The sequence below is a fragment of the Rosa chinensis genome, chromosome 5, assembly GCF_002994745.2.
Source record: "Rosa chinensis cultivar Old Blush chromosome 5, RchiOBHm-V2, whole genome shotgun sequence".
Taxonomy (NCBI): Eukaryota; Viridiplantae; Streptophyta; class Magnoliopsida; order Rosales; family Rosaceae; genus Rosa; species Rosa chinensis.
Window position 1 is genome coordinate 42567424 of NC_037092.1, and position 20687 is coordinate 42588110.

General features: G+C 39.7%; 1 protein-coding gene across 2 annotated transcripts; it reads right to left on the reverse strand.

The window, feature by feature from the left end:
- Positions 1-8732: 8732 nt before the first annotated feature.
- LOC121053066 (protein ECERIFERUM 26-like) lies at positions 8733-20092 on the reverse strand. 2 transcript variants are annotated; one of them, XM_040519411.1, is made up of 3 exons: positions 19619-20092; positions 9094-9171; positions 8733-8934 (listed from the first exon to the last, which is right to left on the reverse strand). In XM_040519411.1, exons 1-3 carry the CDS (start codon positions 20051-20053, stop codon positions 8890-8892), a joined length of 558 nt encoding a protein of 185 aa, XP_040375345.1. In that variant the 5' UTR covers positions 20054-20092; the 3' UTR covers positions 8733-8889. The 2 variants fall into 2 exon arrangements, with proteins under 2 accessions (XP_040375345.1, XP_040375346.1); XM_040519412.1 differs by lacking the exons at positions 8733-8934; positions 9094-9171 and adding an exon at positions 16148-16199.
- Positions 20093-20687: the final 595 nt, after the last annotated feature.

Genomic DNA, 20687 nt, shown 5'->3' on the forward strand with positions numbered 1-20687 from the left:
GATTGCAGAAATGGAAAGAATTTCAGAGAGACCAAAAAACTAGGGTTTCGGGAAGGAAAGAATTTCAGAGAGAAAGGGTTTCGGGAATTGGAGAATTGAGAGAGAGAAGAGTGAAGAGAGCAGAGTGAAGAGTCTTCGTGGGGGTTGGGTTTTATAAAGAGGCTAATCCTAATCCTAAACGGAGTTGGAATCAGCAGTTCTGTTCACACGCGCTTTTGTTTGCAACGGTCACAAATAAAAGAATTAGGATTTTTTTTTTTTTTTTTTTTTTTAAATCCCCACCACTCGTCACTCTTTTTTTTTTTTTTTTTTGAGAGAGAGAATGGAAAGAATTTCAGAGAGAAAGGGTTTCGGGAATTGGAGAATTGGAGAATTGAGAAGAGGCTAATTGAGAGTGAAGAGAGCAGAGTGAAGAGTCTTCGTGGGGGGTGGGTATTATAAAGAGGCTAATCCTAATCCTAAACGGAGTTGGAATTGCTCTCAAACGCGTTCTTTAAGACAACTCATTCATACACGGTTTTGTTTGCAACGGTCACAAATAAAAGAATTAGGGTTTTTTTTTTTTTTTTTTGAGAGAGAAGAGTGACTAGTGGGTTTTATAAAGAGGCTAATCCTAATCCTAAACGGAGTTGGAACACTTTCAAACCCGGTTTTGTTTGCAACGGTCACAAATAAACTGGAGAATTTTTTTTTATTTTTTTTTTTATTCAAGGAAAGTTCTCTATTAAACTCAAACAAGTAATACAAGGAAAGCTAATACAATCTCAGAAACTGAGATCAGCCCCTAACTGGAGAATTAAGAGAGAGAAGAGAGGAGAGACGAGCGGGGGTTTTATTTATTTATTATAAACAGAGGGAGGTTAATCCTAATCCTAATTGGTCACAGAAACAAGTAAAAAAGTCAACACAAATTCCTGATACAGTCACGCTGTAATGTACAAAGCCACATGATCGAAATGAATGTCACAATTACCATTTACCAAGATAGGAAAAACCATTTCATTTTGTGTACCATTACCGTAAAAGAAGAATTTTTTGAAAAAGCTTGTGACTTAATGAGGACACAAAATCAAGCTTAGAGCCTAAAAAATACTGAACTAAACCAAAGAATTTTCTGAGCAGCGAAGCATTCATTTGGGTAAGGCTGGTGACCTCGTGCAATATAGGCCCAGTTTGGCCTCGAGTTCAACCTTGGATTAAACAACTTATTTCTCAATTTAAGTCGCTGAAGTTGTTCGGTAAAATAACAACCATCGATTATAATTAGAATCTCCCACTTCTCTAGGTATAATCTACAAAGCTGCTATATTGGTGCTTCTAGAAGCAGGGATTTCAAAAGTTGAGTTCACTTCTTGACTTTACCTAGATTACTCATTTACCCTCATCTTATATGTTATATTGCCTGATCTCATTTTACTTTTTATTTATTTATTTTTTTTTTCTTTTTAAAAAGATGATCAAAGGGTTTCACATTTTACCATTCTAGACTGAACCAAAAGATATCGACGCCAATACAAAAAGATACTCTCCTGCTCTAAGTTCTCTCCATCTACATATCTGCAGATGATCACTCCTTTACAAACTTATTTGGTAAGGCTATGTTGTTTTTGAATTTCTTATGAGTCTAAAAAGTCAGTCGCTTGAATTAAGCAACTCTGTTTCTCACATATTGATTTAGGGTTGTACGTATGTGTGATTCTTGGTTATCTTCTGTAATATTTTCATATTTCTCTCATCTATAAGGAGGAATGATACTTTGAAGTTTCCGAAACCTCCCAATGATAATGACTCAAATTATGCAACTTCAAAATTAAAATTGAAATTATATATTTTGACATGGAAATATTATATTGTGGATGCTGGTTACCCACAAATGAGGTATCATCTTCCACAATTTCAATTCGGCGACGAACCTACAAGTATGTAACCACATGAACTTAGCTTTTAGGAGAGGCGCTGAGCGTATTTTTGGAGCATGGAAAAAAAAATAAAGATTTTAAAAGACATGCCTAGTTATCAATTCATTACACAACTCAAAATAATTATTGCAACAATGATGCTTCATAACTATTCAAGAAGACATAGTCGACATAATGTATATTCATTTCAATAATAGAAGTAATGTCCAAAATGAGATGGATAATTTGGTTGGGGGGGGGGGGGGGGGGTGGAATGCAGAAAAAGAACATGGTATAAACTACAATCTCGAGGCACAAGAAATGGATAGTATGCTTTTAACGGTACTATGCCATGGTGTGGTTACTGACTTAGTCTGTGACACTGTTATGCTTTTCTTAGGGGAAAAAGTTTAAGATTGGTACATGACATATAGGCCGTCCCGAAGTTCGATGGATTAGGTTTCAAAGAATTAACTTTGGTACATGACGCTACAATCCCGACCCAAAATTGGTGTATGCCGTTACAGCTCCCGTTAGTCAGTGTGATTTTGGTCAAATTTGTACGGACAAATCCTTCATTGATTGACAAAAAAAAAATTGCAGAAGAAGAAGAAGGAAGAAGAACGAAAAGGAAAACGAAGAAGAAGAAGGAGAAGGAAGAAGAAGAAGGAGGAGGAGAAGAAAACCAAATTTGATTGTCCAAATCAAACCTTGATATTAGGGAGGAAGAAGGATGAGGAGGAGAAGAAGAAGAAGGAGAAGAAGGAAGAAGGAAGAAGGAGGAGGAGGAGAAAATTAGATTTGGGTGTCCAAATCAAAACTTGATATTGGGGAGGGAGGGAAGAAGAAGAAGAAGAAGAAGAAGAAGAAGAAGAAGAAGAAGAAGAAGAAGAAGAAGAAGAAAGAGGAGAAGAAGGAAGAAGAATAAGGAGGAGGAGAAGAAAATCAGATTTTGGGTACCCAGATTTGGGTGTCCAAATCAAATCGAGGAGGGAGGATGGAAGAGGAATAAGGAGGAGGACAAGAAAATCAGATTTTTGGTAACCAGATTTGGGTGTCCAAATCAAATCGGGGAGGGAGGGAGGAAGAAGGAAGAAGAAGGAGGAAGAAGGAGGGTACCCAGATTTGGGTATCCGTATGAGAATTTTTTTTTCTTTTTTAACAAAAATAATTAAGGGATGGAAAATTTTATCCACATACCTCTAAATACTAAATACACATCATCTTGTGTGTTTAGCTGTGAGGACTTTTTTAAACACAGGTCTTCTGGATTCTGAGAGCAATTTTACTCATTTGACTCTTATTCCTAAAATTAAAGAGCCTAAAATTGCAGCTGATTTCAAGCCTATAGCCCTTTGCAATGTGGGGTATAAAATTGCTTCTAAGGTGCTTGCTAACAGATTGAAAGTATTATTGCCTTCTATTATCTCTCCTCTTCAAAGTGCTTTTGTTCCTGGCCGTTTGATATCTGATAACACTCTTGTTGCATCTGAACTTGCTCATTTTATGCATAAGCTCCGACATCAGAATGAGGGTTTTTTCTCCCTTAAGTTAGCTATAAGCAAAGCATATGACAGATTGGAGTGGACTTTCTTGATCTCTATCTGATCTAAAATGGGGTTTGCACAAAAGTGGATTGACACTGTTCTTTGTTCCATTAGAACAGTGTGTTATTCTATTCTGCTACATAGTAAACCTACAGGTTATATTACTCCCTCCAGAGGCATCAGGCAGGGGGGCCCTATTTCTCCATACTTATTCATTTTGTGTGTTGAAGGTCTCTCGTCCCTTATTTCTCATGCAGTAGCCTAGGGTTCATTGAAGGGGTTGAAGATGAGTCCTTGAGCCCCAACTATTCATCATTTGCTATTAGCCGATAAAAGCTTTATATTTGGAGAAGCCTCTGTGGTGGAATGCTCTACATTCAAGTCTATTTTGAATGTGTATGAGCGTGCTTCTGGCCAAAGGATTAATTTAGAGAAGAGCAGTGTTGTCTTCAACAGGAATGTGCACCCGAATACTAAAGCTAATTTAGCTTCTATTTTGGGGGTTCAGTGTGTGGAGGACCATGGCAGATATCTAGGGCTTCCACTTCATGTGGGAAAATCAAAAGTGGTAATTGTTTCTTATCTTAAGGAAAGATTAACTAAGAAGCTGATTAGTTGGCGCACAAAAATCCTGAGTTCTGCAGGGAAGGAGATTCTGATTAAGGCAGTGGCACAAGTTATTCCAACGTATGTTGTGAGTTGTTATATGCTTCCTAAAGGTCTTTGTGAGGATCTCCACCAACTTTGTGCGCAATTTTTTTGGGGAAGTTTAGATTCTAATCACAAAATTCACTGGCGGTCATGGGATAGGATGTGCCTGTCTAAAAGTGAGGGAGGTTTAGGTTTCAAGAATCTGCATGCTCATAATTTATCTCTGCTTGCAAAACAGGGATGGAGGTTACTCACTAATCCTAATTCCTTGTTGTCTCATTTGCTCAAGGCTAGGTATTTTCCGAATGGTTCTTTTTTGGATGCAGATATGGGGGAATCCCCCTCGTATGCATGGAGAAGCATTATGGAAGCTAGAATTGTCCTTCAGACTGGATTATTTTGGCAGGTTGGTAATGGCTCCTCTAATCATGTTTGGAGTGATCAGTGGATTCCAACTGTTTCTCCTCATCAACTCTGTAAACTAGCTGCTTGTAATATTGAGCTAGTCTCTTCCTTGATAGATGCGGAAACCAAAAGTTGGAGGGTTGATGTTCTGCAACGTCTATTCTCTCAAGAAGTTGTTGATGCTATCTTGTGTGTTCCTCTCAGTCATAGAAATCGAAGCGATCGTTTGAGTTGGAAACTTGGGGAAAAGGATAAGTTTTCTTCTAAAACTGCCTACTATGTAGCTCGGGAGGTGGTGATGGGGGATGTCTTTGCTTCCACCTCTCTTGGTGATCCTTTTAGTATTCTCTGGAAGTCACTTTGATGGTGGTGGTGGTCCTCGTACTGCCAGTGGGTATAGCATGCAAATAGACATGTCAACGTCCTATATACTAATGACCAATAGTCATTTGACTTGTTAACAATGATGTAGTGTTTATAATGTAAATATAGCTAGATCTCATTATACTAAAACTATATTTATCAGTCTTAATCAAAGGCATTGATGCGGCTAAAAGCAAGCGCATAATTTAACCCTGAAATGTCATTAGTAGTAAAAGTAAGTAGGGATCGTTCTATTCCGGAGATTGAGGGTACACCTGTCATTGGCAAACAATTAAACAATTAAAATTAAAACAAAGTATAATATTCACAAAGATATTCACAAGTATAAACATTATTTACGAAAAAGGGGGGGTTTGGATTTTGATTTTGAAAATTATCCTAAGTAAACAAAACAATTAAAATGCAAAAACGTAAATACAAAGATGGAATGAGAGAACAAAGATCAAAATCGAAACATATGATTAAAATTGACTCAAACCCTAATATTGTTCATCTAAGTCATGAGAAAGGAGTTGATCATGTGAAACATTCGAAAGCAAATGAATTCCCATTTTTACTTTTCAATGCTAATTAACCTAAGCGAAAGCACCTAGATTAATCCTATCAAACATGCAATCTAGTCAATCATGTCATGTTTAACGCATTACACATAGAGAAAGGCTATCAACTCAAGTGTACAACTTAGTATGGAAAAGTCCACCTAATTGCAATCCTCGTTAATTAAATTCGATCTTTGTACAAAACCTTTACTACTTTGATTCAAGTTTACACAAAACGAAAGGTCGATTTCATGTTCTTAAACCTAGCACCAATTATATCGAAACCCTAAGTGTTTGCAACCACATAAGATTAAAATACAAAAGTTATCTATAACGCAAATTTAATTAAACAAACCCACATAAGCAACTCTCGAAGAACAATAATATGAATCTGAAAATTCTCAATTAGTCATAAAAATTCCAGAAATTAATATTTGTTCAAACACATATGTCAACTAGTTCATAACCAACGAAATTCAAAGCAAAGGTTACAAAGGAGAATTGGATTACACCGTGAGATGGAGATGGTGATGAACGATTGATGTGGTGGTCTCTTGAATCTCGAAAGCAAGCTTCAAGGTTGGAGATGGATGATGGATGCTCACGGCTATGCTTCTTCTCCCTTGGCCTTGCTTGAACTCGTGGAGATGACTAGAGGATGGAGAAACTCACGGCTATGCTAAGAAGATTTTCTGATTTTTTTCTAAAGTGTAAATTGTATGGGGGAGAGGAAGAGGAACCCTTGACGTTGAGAAAGGGGGAGTTTATATAGGAGCACGGCCAACTTGGTCTCCAAGCCGTGTAAACCTCATGGAATTAATCTGAAAATTCCACATAATTTCCTCCAATAATATCTTGCCAAATAAGCCCTATGAGGTGGTCCAACCAATCACAAAATTCCATTTAATTCCCTAATAATCTTGGCCGAAATACCATGGATATATTCTGATTTTATACTTTAAATTCGGCCAAAACTCCTTTAGGGAATATAGGAATGTATCTAGACTTCTTTTGAGCTTTTCTTGGTCTCCACCTCTCTTTCCTTTTATTTCTCCCTTGAATCTCTCTTGGCGTCATCTTTGCTAGGGTTTTCACGTTATTCCTCCTTTATCTCATAGCTTTGGACGGCAAATCCCCAAGATAATCTCCAAGTGTATTTTCCTTCCATAACAATTACCCTAGAAAATCTCAACCGAAATTCTCTTTGATAATTTCTGATTTTCACGCCACTTCCTTGTTTCTCTCTTAGGATTTCACGGCAACATCTCTAGGGTTTACTCTTGCGTCACAACCCTAATTCCATGGGCTCTTGTGGGCCTTTGATCCATTTGCTGAAAATCCACTTCATTCTTGAGAGTTCTTGGGCCTCCATGCGCCACCTTTATGCCATGTCATCATCTAGAGTCTTCAAGAAGCTTCTCTCATGCCATGTCACTTCATTAATTCGATCTCCACTCTTGGTTGGCTCAAGAGTCTTGTTTTGGCAAGCTTTCCTTTCTGGACAGGGTTTCCTGGTTGGACCAGGAAAGCTTTATTTCTTCATTTCTGCTCATTTGTGCTTCCCTTTGTACTTCACTTTGTCTCCCTCCAACGTTGGCTAGCTTTTCTTTCCATTTGTGAGCTCATTTCAGCTCATTTGTGACAAGGACCTGAAAATAGAAACTGTTAGTGAAAAATAGAAACTTCCCTAAAATGAGAAATGGCAACTTTCCTAAACTGAAAATGGGAAACTTTCTAAAAATGAAAAATAGAAACTACAAAAATGGAAACTTTGTACAAATAGGAACTTTCCCAATCGAAGAATGGAAACTTTCCTAAACAGAGTTTTATTAAGGAAATAACGCAGAAAATGTAGGGAAATGCAGTTAAAACGTCGCATTAAAATGCTCCTATCAGGCATGGCCAATAGGCCTTTTAGGCCATGCTGAGATCATATCTGTAGTAGAAGTTCAGGGCTTTGGTACTGATATTTTGTTAGGACAAAATTTAGTCAATTGTTAGGCCTGTAGTTGCTTTATGTTTTTTAGCCACCTTATAGGCTTCTACCAGTTGTTTACCAGTTGTTTAAGATGATATCAATAGAGTAATGAAGCAATGAACTTGAAAGTTTTGATCCTTATTTTTCACTTCTCGACTGCTTTCCTAGGTTATAAAGTTTTGAAAGACCAAGTAATCTGGTAGTAGGTCTAGTCTTCATTATAAATTATATAACAGAACTGACCTCATGCAAAGGCTTTCCAGGTTCAGTATGGTTTATGAAATCCGTGATTCCCATTGCTTGGCCTATGTTCACATTACGAAACTAGTATTAACTTAGCAAATCTTATAGAAATTAGAATCTAAATATATATATATATATATATATATATATATATACCTTGTTGATTAAACAAAAAAAGAATATACTCACATATTGGTCCTGGCTCTGCCTTAAATTGGTCTACTATGTACGCACGTGTTGTTCTCAATACAGTAATTTTGTTTTAATAAAGGGTCCTACAGGTTTCAATTTGATATAAATAATCCATCTACAAATACCTTGAACTATATGTTGCATATTAGTCTGTAATCTTAGTTTGTGTAATTTTTTCTTTATTTCAGGCATGATGGATCGTATGAACCTTTAATGTCTAATGGAAGTGACGGTAATGAAATGCAAATACACCTTTGCTATACCCCATAATCTCCGCCGTGAAGCTCTTCGGCTTATCCCCAATACCCGACTTTGATTGCAAAGGCAAAGACCCAACTTGAGGTGGCCACTGAGAATAGCAAAGGTGGAACGACGTCCTTCCAAGAGCACCGAGAGAGACAGAGTTGAGGATGAAGACAGATAAGAGGCGTTACACGAAGAAAACTCAATTGGATTGAATCGAAGGCTGGAAAGCTCGATTCGCATGAAAAACAAATGAGCAGAACTCAATATCCAACGACTGAAATAATAGAACAAATGAGTACACGGATAGAACTTCGCTTAGCTTATACTAGTCTTTATTGACACATGCATGCGATTAGGCCTGGGCACGGGCCGGGTCCAACAATAATTTCACTGGGCCGGGACCGGCCCGTTTTTCATTGGGCCCAGACCCGGCCCGCTTTGACACAAACAGGGACCGGCCCGGAACTGGCCCGTTTCATTTCGGGCCGGGCTTGCGGGCTTTCGGGCCCAAAAACCTGTATTTTACCATTTCTATATCTATATATCCAAATTTCATTCATATCAACCTGGTGAAGATTTGAATTAAAACACTATCAAAATCCAAAGTTCAAGCTGCAATTCGAATATCTAGAATACATAATATCCAAATTCAAGTACTCATCAAGAACAATTAAAGCTACAATTGAAATACAAAGTGTCCAAATTTAAATACGAAGTCCAAATTCAAGTACAAATATGCAATGAAATAGAAAGTCCTAATTCAAATACAACTTCGTAGCCATTCTTCCAGACTTCAGTCTAGTAGTTCACCAGCAATGTAGCCATCCATTAATTGGCTTCCACACTTGTCCCTACAACAGGCATCATAAATCGATTTAGATAACAAACCATTCAAGCTGCAACTTTACTCAACTAGCACTACACACAGAAAGGCAAATGCATCAACCAAGCAAAGCAGCAAAATGCAGCAAGCAAGCAAAAAATAATGCAGCAAGCAATTAATCAAATACCTGCAGCCATCTTTGATTTTTTGGCCCTACAAGCAGCCTTTTTTGCTGATTGTTCAGCAGCCTTCTCCTTCGCATAGTCTGCCATTTCATTCAAAAACATTAAGTTAATACTAAGCCCCATCAAAAAGTGAAAAACAATAGCATATTCGATTTATTAAACACGTAAACATTATACACACCATGTTCACACAGCTCATAGAACTCCATCTCCTCAATTGTTGGAAAAAACTCAATATTTTGCACGTTTTCTGATTTGATCCAATTCTGCAAGCATATTAATGCTTCAACAGATTTAGGAGTTAGAGAACTCCTATACGGATCAATTACTCTATTCCCGGTGCTAAAACATGATTCGGAAGCAACGGTTGACACTTGAATAGCAAGAACATCCTTTGCTACTAGCTGGAGATTAGGATACTTGGAGCCATTAAGCTTCCACCATAGTAAGAGGCTAAATTCAGCTGCTCTTGGAGGCTTTTCAAAAGGATCCAACAAATACCTATCTACCTCACTCTCCACGACAACTTCACAGCTGTTTTCAAGCTCCCTCTCCCAATCATCAAGCATTTCTGCCATTTTGCCTGTCATATTCTTTGCTGCAGAACTGGTAGTGACACTGCTACTGTTCACAGCCTCTCTTCCTCGATTTTTTTGACCATTTTGAGCAGCAGCCGATGATGCATACAAATCAGTCAAAGACACCAACAACTCCTTCACTTTGGCAGATTTTCTTTTCACACTTTCATTGTCAAATTGCAGGTATTTCACACAAATATGCTCAAGATTCCTAAGTTTGTATCGAGGGTCCAAAACCAAGGCTACTAACAGCAGCTGATTCACATCATCTATGCTATCAAAATACTTCCGGAACTTTGTCCCCATCTTCACAGCCATCTCAACCATAAGTTTCTCACCTTCACTTCCATCTTGCATTTCCAGCGTCCTAAATAATGCATTTATCTTTGAATTTATAGCAACAATATAGTGAAATGCTCTATGTGTAGTAGGCTTAGTAGATGCACTAATCCGGAGTGTAACAGAATAGAAAACTTTCAGAAACCCCACAAACAACTCAGCCCTCTCCCAATCTTCATCCTTTGGAGGCCCTACCCTCTTCATCGGTTTTCTGCGCTTTGCCTCTTCAAGAGCAGCTTCTTCTTCTAATAGTTCCTCATCCTCATCAAAGTAGCTTGTATATTTCACATCTTCTTCTTCTGCCAATCTATCAAATGCCTTCTTTAACTGAATTGCAGTCTCTAACATCAAATATGTAGAGTTCCACCTTGTTGGAACATCAAGAATACACACCTTGGTGCATTCAGGCACTTCTCTTTCAACACACAACTTAAACACATCTAATCTAGAGGAAGAGCTCCTAACATATTTTACCGCATTCCTTATACTAGCTATTGCTCTATCTAGAATAGTCAAACCAGATTTCACAATCAAGTTTAAAATGTGTGCAAAACATCTAACATGCATATGCTTGCCTCCCAAAACAGTGGGTACAGCCCAATTGGCCATTTTTCTCCTCAAATAATCAATGGCAACCTTATTTGCCGAAGCATTATCAACACTCACAGTCAACACTTTATCAATTTTCCATTGAACTAAACACGTTTCAAGCATTTTTCCTATGGTTGTGCCTTGGTGATTGGAAATGACACAAAAGTTCAAAATTCTTTGTGCATTTTCCACCCACTATCTATGAAATGGGCGGTCAACACCATGTAGTTCACATTTTGTACCGATGTCCATGTATCGGTAGTGAGACAGATCCTATGCTTGCTTAATTCCATTTTCAGCTCCTCTTTTTTTTCATCATACAATTCTAAAAACTTTCTTACAATGGCACGTCTAGATGGGACTGTCCAATGGGGGATAGCTACTTCACAAAAATGCCTAAACCCAGGTTTCTCTATATGACTAAATGGTAGTTCATCAACTACTATCATTTTACATGCAGCTAAAGTACATGCATCTTCAGTCCAAGTTCTAGACACTAGAGTACGGGAAGCCATCCCATCACTAGTTAAAACCTGCTGCCCCTCTATGTCAGCCCTACCCGGGTATTTTTTGCATACAATCTCAATGTGCCTTCTTAATGTGCTAGTGCCACTAAAAGAAGAATCTCCAGCAAGGTCAGTTTCACAATACCTGCACTTTGATCTTACTTCACGTCCAACTTCTTGCTTCTTTCCATCCACAACTTCTATAATTGCACTATCAAACTTCTCAAAGTGTGCCCAGAAATCAGACCTGGCTGTGACCTTCAGTGGCTTCACTGCCTTCTTTACAGCCCACTTTCTCTTACTTTTTGATGGTATAGGAGGCTGAGCAGACGTTGGAACTGTAGGCAAAGCCTCAGGAGCTCCCGGATTTGGTTCAGCTGGAGCTTTTGGCGATGGAACAATAGCATTCCTATCGGTGGCCATTCTACAACCAAAATAGGGAGACGAATTAGCTTACTCTGCACCATTGCACTCAAATATCATACACAGAATCTATGATTAACCGAGCGAGAGAGAGAGAGAGAGAGAGAGAGAGAGAGAGAGAGAGAGAGAGAGAGAGAGAGAGAGAGAGAGAGAGAGAGAGAGAGAGAGAGAGAGAGACCTTGATTAAGAATTTGAAGACTGGAAGCTTGAAGGTTTTGCCCTCTCTGACAGTAATCACTTCTCCTCCTTCAGGCTTTGTCCGAGCTGGAGCCTGTGGTTCGAAGAGATAGCTTTTTCTGGGCTGTGGTTGATCTTCACAAGCACTTTGTGCTTAATCGAAGTGTACTACAGTTTTGAAAATTCAAAAATCGCATTTAGTAATCAGTATCAGCGACAACGAGTATGAAATCTATGAATCAAAAAGTCACATTCAGTAATCAGACTTTCAAAAGACTCGCAGAGGAAATCAAATCACATATGGTGAGAGAGAGAGAAAGAGAGAAAGAGAGAAACCTTGATAACATGATTGAGAAACCTTGATAACCAGAATAATCGCAGCTGGTAACCAGGCTACAAGACCGGAACAATCCCATCTGTCGCTTGTCTGCGTCTAGGGGATTTGCGGAGAAAGAAGGAGAATCAGATCTGGAGAGGACTGAAGGAGAATCAGATCTCTGTTTCTCTGATTGGTTTGCGCATCTCCGATCGGTTTGTTCGACTGACAAGCGAGAAAGTGTTGACTGGGGATTTACATCAAGAAGGAGAATCAGATCAAGTCGTCTGCGCGTCTCCGATCAGTTTGTTCAACTGATCGTGTTGACTGTTGACTGGTGAGGAGTGAGGACTGAAGGAGAGAGAGGCGGCCTCTTTGGTAGTCTGAAGGGAGTGAAGACGAAATGAGTGAAGGTTAATTAGGCTTGCCCCTTTGGAGGCCGGGGACTCTAATCTCCTGTGTTTGTTTGTATAATAAGAAGGTTGAGCCTTGTCTTATAACCAGTAATATAAGGACACTTGTCTCTTTTTTATCTACAACGGGCTTGGCGGGTTTTTCCTTATCTGAAAATCAAGGCCCGGCCCGAACTGTATATCTGAAAGTCAAGGCCCGACCCGAACCGTTTTAGGGAAGAAAAAAAATAGGGCCCGGACCGTACGGGTCGGGCTTTGACAGGCCGGTCTGGGTTCGCGGGTTTTCGGGCTTAAATGCCCAGCCCTACATGCGATGCATGTGTTAAATAGTTTTATTTTTATTCTTATTTTTTACTTTTTGGAGAAAAAAAAAGTAGGAAGTTACAACTGTAAGATGTGGGAAGTTATATCTGTAGAAAGTGGGATGAATTTTTTTTTCCTGAATTTTTATTTATATTTATATTTTGCTATTTACCATAACACCTCTCATATATTAACCTATAGTATAAGGATATTTATGTAAATTCACACCCACTTTGGCTCTGACAAAGTGGGTTCTCTTAATAATAGTATATATTTGATGTACTAGTATGGAATTGACAAAAGTATGATTATGAAACCTTATTCAACTGACAAAGATGGTCGAAGTCTAAACATAAACGACTTTAGATAAAAAAATTTGTAGTACATGATTCAAGTCTAGACTTCGATAATGCAAAGTATAAGTAGAGTTGCCTATTTGAATAATCTTATAGAGAAAGAAATATCTTGTGAAGGAGCAGACATCTTATCGAAGAGGAGTTATGTTGACGAGAAGCAGATATCTTGTTAAGAAAGAGATATGTAGTCGAGTACCCTTAGGGTTTAGATAAACAATATTTAATACAAAATAGGAGTACTATTAGGGTTTAGTACCCTTAGGCCTTCTCCAACCCAATTGTTTAAAGTGCCAAAGGGCCAAAAAAAAGCCCTTTCTTTCTCAAACCCATGAGGCTAAGGGGTAAAGTGCCATTTTTTAGGGTCAAAGGTGAGGTTAAAGGGGCATTTTTAGCCCTTGCAGGAGCCCTTTGGCCCTTCAAAAAACTGGATTAGATTAAAGGTGGCCCATTCGGGTAGTGGAGGGTGACAGCAGCATGATGTCAACAATAGCTAGTAGCTGACGTCAGCTAGCCATTGGTTAATTAAATTTTTTTTTATTGCCGTTGGTTTATATATATATATATATATATATATATATATATATATAACTAATCCAAAATGTTAAAATATATTTTAGGGCTATAATTTAGCATTGACGGGTTGGAGACGGTTGATGTCAGATCAATGAATAATATAAAATTTAGGGCTAAAATTTAGCCCCAGGGCTATTTTTAGCCATTTGGGTTGGAGATGGCCTTACGAGTACATATCATATATCTTGAAGCAGGATATATTTTGTCCATGGATATGAACGGACATCATGCAGTTGGATCATAAACTCATACCCCACATATGAAGAATTTAATGTAAAGAATATTTATGACTTTTACAAGAGTCCTTATCGACCTCTAGATGATCTAAACTTTCACGTACTGCTTCTAATCCATTTACCACATATAACTGATATCACAAACGAAATCATATAATAATAAATGCAGTTCTTCAATCCATTTTATATTTATATTTAATGATCAACAAAAATTATGAAACTACATATAACTACCATTCAGAAACCAACCGTTTTATGAAACAAGATGACCAAAACACGACCCTTAGTCATAATAGACTGATATATACAATTATACATCAAAGCAGTACCTCGATGCATGTTTTAAACTTCTGCACATACATAAAATTGCTAATGTGTTCGGAGTTGCCAAAGTGTGACATGTTAGCCCATAAGTAAGTACCAGAGTTGATAAGCATGATAAATATCTGGGCCTCCCTACTGAAGTCAGTTACTCTAAAACAGAGGCTTTTCAATTCATCCTGGAGAAGATCAGAAACAAAATGAAGAATTGGAAGGAGAAGACACTTAGCATGGCCGGAAAAGAAGTGATGATCAAATCAGTTGTACAATCGGTGCCCACGTATGTCATGAGTTGCTTTGAGCTACCGAAGCATCATTGTCAAGAATTGCACCGCTGCATGGCTGAGTTTTGGTGGGGGGATTCGGAGAAAGGATGGAAAATTCATTGGCTCACGTGGGATAAGATGTGCGTCTCGAAGGAGGAGGGTGGAATAGGTTTCCAGAATATGGAGCTTTTTAATCAAGCACTCTTAGCCAAACAGGGCTGGAGGTTGTTGAGGCATCCTGAGTCTCTCATTGGTAAGATTTTGAAGGCAAGATACTACCCTAACGGTGATTCAATGCATGCTAGTGTCCACCTGGGAGACTCCTACACGTGGAGGAGTTTAATGAAAGGAAAGAAGCTCTTGGAAAAAGGCTAGAGATTCGTTTTCAGGTTGGCACGGGTTCGTCTATTTCTGTCTGGAATGATCCGTAGATACCCAGACCTCACACATTCAGACCATTCGGTAGTAATGGAAGGCCTGGAAGATTTAAACTTTGCTGATTTAATCGACCTTGGGACGAATGTTTGGATGGAAGATTGGTTGGATGACTTATTCTATGCAGATGAGGTTGAATTAATTCGTAAAATCCCTCAAAATCCCTCTGAGTATACGAAGTCCGGAAGACAGACTAGTTTGGCATTTTGATAGACATGCATGGCCTCTACTCAGTTAAGAGCGGATATCAGTTGGCTAGATCTACAGCTTCATTGACTAACCAAGTTTCTACGTCCAACACACAGCTTAATAAGGGTTTGTGGAAGCTCATTTGGCAAGCCAACGTTCAACCTAAGGTGAAATCATTTGTCTGGCGACTGGTGAAAAATATATTGCCGACGAAGAATGCTCTACATAACAAGATAAGATTGGATGAGCAACTCTGTCCTTTTTGTATAACTCAAAAAAAAAAACTCGTCCTTTTTGTAGATGTGTATTTAAGGATTGCAACTTCGTTGCATGCATGTGGCTTGTTAGCTGCCTTGGGTTGTGTACCAGAAACCATGATGCTACGTCTATTAAAGAATGGGTCATGCAAACAGTACATCGAACTGTAAATCAATTTCTTATCAATAAAATTAACTTTGTATTGGTTTTTCTCTCTCTAGGCTATTGCACTTGATCTTTCAAATTTGTTAAGAATTAGGATAATTAAGGTGCTTTTTGCTGCAGCTTCATGCTCCTTATAAGAGCTTTTAATTCCAGATCATTAACATTATTTACCATTCCAGGAGGCCTCTTATGTAGTATGATCTGGTGAAATCATATAAATGTAGTGCATACTAACAGTAATGATCCTAATCGCAGATGGGAACATTAAACTTAACTAAAACCCATATCTGGATCAACGACCAAATGCAAGTCATTGATGATCTCAAGTCTCAACGTACAGTTCGAATGATGTCGTATTTGTATAGATTAAGGAAAACAACAAAGGATTACAACCAAGCAATGAGTGCAAGTATCTTATCATTAACACATTGACTGGAAATTAACCTTTGAGCATAAATATTCTTCTCTGCCTAAGATGAGATAAAAAAAAATGCAGTCTATCAATTAGCTAGGTTTCTATACGTACATACTCTGGAATTGCTGCAAGTCCAGCTATACATTCATTAATTTCAAATGAATATTACTTTCTTTTGCCCATTATTCTTGGTTCAGCACACACTTTTAGCTTTGATTCTCCATCTAGGTCTTTCACTAATCATAGCCCTGAAGGTTAAAACCACATAATGGTTACTATGATTGAGAGAATCACAAGACTCGGGAACCAAAAGTTTACGTACGTATATATGTTGACATTGTTAAGTTCAAATTATCATTCACAAATAACAGCCAGAATATTGAAGTTAAATTAACATGGCAGAAGGTCACGAATGAATCATAATCAGATCGATGAGAGAAACTCAGAAACTAGCCCTAAATATCATATCGATGAGAGATACACAGTGCTTACAGGCGAGATCGATGAGAGCTTCGATTTCCGGAACGTGATCGGCAGAGAGGTCGGTCTAAGAGAGAGGTCGTTAGTCGCCTAGTCGGGAGAGCTTCGATTTCCGGAAGGTGATCGAGAGAGAGGTTGGTCTGAGAGAGAGAGGTCGCCGATCTGAGAGAGTTAGAGGCTTAGAGGAGGCGATCTGAGAGAGTTAGGCTTAGAGAATAGAGAGTTAGAGGAGGCTAAGGAGCGAGAGGGTGGGTTCGACAGAGATCGCTGAGGAGACTGAGAGTGCGAGGCTGAGGAGCGAGAGGGTGGGTTAGAGGAGACTGAGAGTGCGAGACTGCGAGGGTTAGGCGAGAGTGCGAGACCGAGTGGATTAGGTCATTAGGGTAAGTTAAACCCTATTCAAAAACGACGTCGTTTTGCGGTTTGTGGTGCGGTTTTGCGGTTCGGTTCGGTTTCTGCCCTGCAGAAACCGAAAACCGAACCGAACAGATTCTGTGCGGTGCGGTTTTTTTCGGCTGCGGTTCGGGTATCGGTGCGGTTTTTTTTGGTTTTCGGTTTCGCGAGCCCACCCCTACTCGCATCCCCATATAAATTAACTCACTGGATATCGACAAGTGTCCCCTCGCAACTACCCATTTATTCTCAATTACCCTAGCTTTTTCTCCCATATCAAAGAAACAAACAAGCATTCATAGCTGATAGCTCTTGATGTTTGTTACCAGACCTGCATATAATGGATTAATAGTACTCTGGTCGAATCCTAAGGGAAACCTAAGGGCTTCATGCAGTAAATATCATTAGTAAATATCATTTTTTTGAGGAATACCTCAAGTCTTTCGGAATTAGTAATCAAAGTGGTGAAAGAATAAATGAATCATAAACTATCTAGGTTAGAATTCTCAATTTGTCCATTTACCCCATTTCTAGGGATTTTTTTCCCACTTACCCCATTAAGTTTTTTTAATTCTCTCTTACCCAATACACTCTAAGAGAGTCTTCCCTAATACCTTTTTTTTTGTTTTTAATTTTTTTTTAATACCATTTTACCCTCACCCCCTTGTTACTTAGAGAGAGAGAGAGAGAAAAAATAGAAGAGAGAGAAACCATGGGAGACTTCGCCGGAGCCCGTCACCGGCCGCCGGAATCCGGTCATCGGTCGCCGGATTCCGGTCACTGAACGCCGGATTCCTGCCAACTTTCGCCAGAATCCGGTCACTGGTCGCCGGATTTCGGTCACCTACTGCCGCCCACCGGAATTTGCTGAAAATCTCACCGGAAAGTTTTTTTGCCCCCTATAGACATCTATTGCCCCCTAGTAGATGGGCAATAAACCTCTATTGCCCCCCAATAGACATCTATTGCCCCCTAATAGACGTCTATTACCCTCCAATAGATGACTATCAGCCATGTATTGCCCCCCAATAGACGACTATCAACCATGTATTGCCCCCCAATAGGACTTTCAGTTGCCAGAATGATAACTAATCTCCCTAAATTTAGACAAATAAAACTTTGATTACAGAAAAAAAAAACAAGGAGATTACATCAATTCAAAACGTCTATTGCCCCCAATAGCCGTCTATTGTCCCCAATAGAACTTTCGATAGCCAAAATGAGAACTACTCTTCCTAAAATTAGATAAATAAAACTTTGATTAAGCAAAAAAACGAGTAGATTACATTAATTCAAACGTCTATTGCTCCCCAATAGACGTCTATTGGGGAGCAATAGAATATTATTTTTCATGTTTTCTTTCCTTTCGGGCCTTCTGTTGCAAAACAGAAGTAGCACCATTTTGATTTGCCCCCAATACAACTTTTTTTTTTTTTTTTCCTTTCCTTCTCCGATTTCTTCCCACAGTTTACAAAAAAAAAAAATGATTTGGGCACCCAAGACCAAAGCACCCTTAGGCGACAAACCTACCGGCGTCGGACTTGGTGGGCTACTGCTCAATGAGAACATCGCCGGCGACTCTGAAGGAGTTTCAGACGAAGGAATGCTCGATGAAGATGCTTTGGGCACCCAATCATCTTTCTTCTCTGCCACAACCTGCGTCGAGCACTGGAGGATAATCGACGTTGATGATGTCAGTCGATCTTTGGCTGTCGAAGGTGAAACCATCTGAAACCGGAATCGGAATCTTCCGGTGAGAGATGTTGTGCTTCTGCCCGTGTTTCGACGACAACCACTAGTCCACCACCGGACTTCCGACGACGTGGACCGGTCCTACTCATCTCCTCGACCTAAATCCTGTTTCGACGCCGCGCCGGAGTTAGAGATCAGAGAGAGAGAAAGACCGGAGGTGGAGATCGGGGAAAGAGACAGAAGAGAGAGAGATCTGAGGCAGAGATCGGGGAAGAGAGACAGAAGAACGACGTCGTTGACAGAGGAAGAGTGTCGAACTCAGAGAGAGAGAGCACCGAACTCCAGCTTGAACTCCGGACCCGACCCGGACTCGGACTCTAACTCCGGCTGCCGCTCTAGCATTAATCCAGTTCCTCTCCGACTCGGAAGCAAACGCCACAACCGGAGCTTCTTCGTCGTATGCAATCGACGTCGTCTTCCGCCCATGAAGGATCCGGTGAGTGGTGGATCTCTCTCCGATTCCTCGTCGTGCCGGACTTGATAACGACAGCCTGCAGCGCCATCGATGATCGAGTACTCACCGGAGCCTCCGTCGTGGAGCTCGCGGGGCTCGGACGCGTCGGGTTCGGAATCCGAGAGAGAGAGAGAGAGAGAGAGAGAGAGAGAGAGAGAGAGAGAGAGAGAGAGAGAGAGAGAGAGAGAGAGAGAGAGAGAGAATGAAACAGTTTTAGGAGAGCTGTGCTCAACGTGGAGACAGAGAGGAGAGGTAGTGCTGCTATTGTGTAATTTTTTAATTTTTAGTGGGTAAAATCGTCTTTTTAATCTGCTTTTGGGTTAGTGAGAACAGTTTTTTGTTGGTGGTGTAAGTGGGTTAAAATTAGCCTATTTTGGGGCTGGTGGTCAAGGACCCAACTTTAAAATCTCTTAAAAGAAGCAACGAGACCAAATGTAAATAAATAATAACTCACTGACGTGGACGCGTACAAATTAGGAAATAGTGAAGCAGTCTTTATTTTAGGTAAACTTCTATTTTTTTTCCTATATTCTTTTTTCTGTTTCGTTAAAAAGAGAGGGAAAGAGCCGGCCGGATCGGAGTACGCACCTGGATTCTATACGGCGACCATGAACTAGAATCACCATGAGGCATATCATCCCACGCCGTCAACAACCTCTCCTCCGCCCCATCAGCAGTTGCCAGCCACTCATCAAGTGTTGTCGCCACCGTGGCCTTCACCACCCTCACGCCGGCATCGTTACACTTGACCTCCCACTCACCGTCGACCTCTCTCCGGACTATCCTACCCGTCACTGGCGGGTACAGCGATAGGGTCTCCGAGAGACACACCCTAAACGGGTCCAAGTCAAAATATGAAAACAGCTTCTCCTTGTAGTAGAATATCACGTGAACGCTGTGCAGGGCCATTGCATGATCCAGACCCGTGAAAGAATGGATCGTACCCGGGTTCACCGGCCGGCTGGATACTGCCGTTAGCTTTGAACGGACAGCCACCCGGTTGCTCTTGTTCTGCTTCATCATGTTGAGAGAGAAAAGGAAATTAGGAAGAGTTGTGTAGAAAATATGGAGCACGTAGAAATCGAGTATACAAGGACTATAATTTGTCCTCTCATTTATAGTAAGCTTGGGTATGTAACTGGCCGAATGGGGCATGTGGAGAATGAGCTGCATTAGTTCTTAGGGGCCGGTAGACATTGAAGAAGTTGGTTGAGCTCAATAAATCCAAACAAATAAATTAATAGTCGAGTTCATTCAAATTCTGAGCTGACGTTTTTCATCAAAATTGAGTCTTCTATGGCCCTTCAACTATTTGCGGGATGGACTCTAGCCCTATGAAGGTGACTATTTTTTTTGGACAAACCTGTGAAGGCTACTAGCTACTTGGCTTCCTCCATGGATGGAACTAGAACTAAAAAACACTAAAACAGGGTGGTAAATTTTAATAAAGACTGCTACTCAAATTTAAGTCCAAAGATCTTTTATTTAGAGTCATTTTCTTAATTAATGACTAAGTTAGACAAAAGGTAGACCTGAGAAATGGGGATGATAGACGAAAAAAAGAGGATGGGAGGAGATTTTTGACTTTAATATATATGAAACTTTACCTGTACGTACTTACAATAATTTTTCAAAAAAATGAGGCGGGCTAGCTGCA

Coding starts and splice junctions, on each gene's coding strand:
- LOC121053066 (XM_040519411.1), bottom strand. CDS start 20,053: ATGATGAAGCAGAACAAGAGCAACCGGGTGGCTGTCCGTTCAAAGCTA. Junction 9,172..19,618: donor GGTCGCCGTATAGAATCCAG/GTGCGTACTCCG, acceptor ATGAAATGGCAG/ACTATGCGAAGGAGAAGGCT. Junction 8,935..9,093: donor AAAATCAAAGATGGCTGCAG/GTATTTGATTAA, acceptor TGCCTGTTGTAG/GGACAAGTGTGGAAGCCAAT.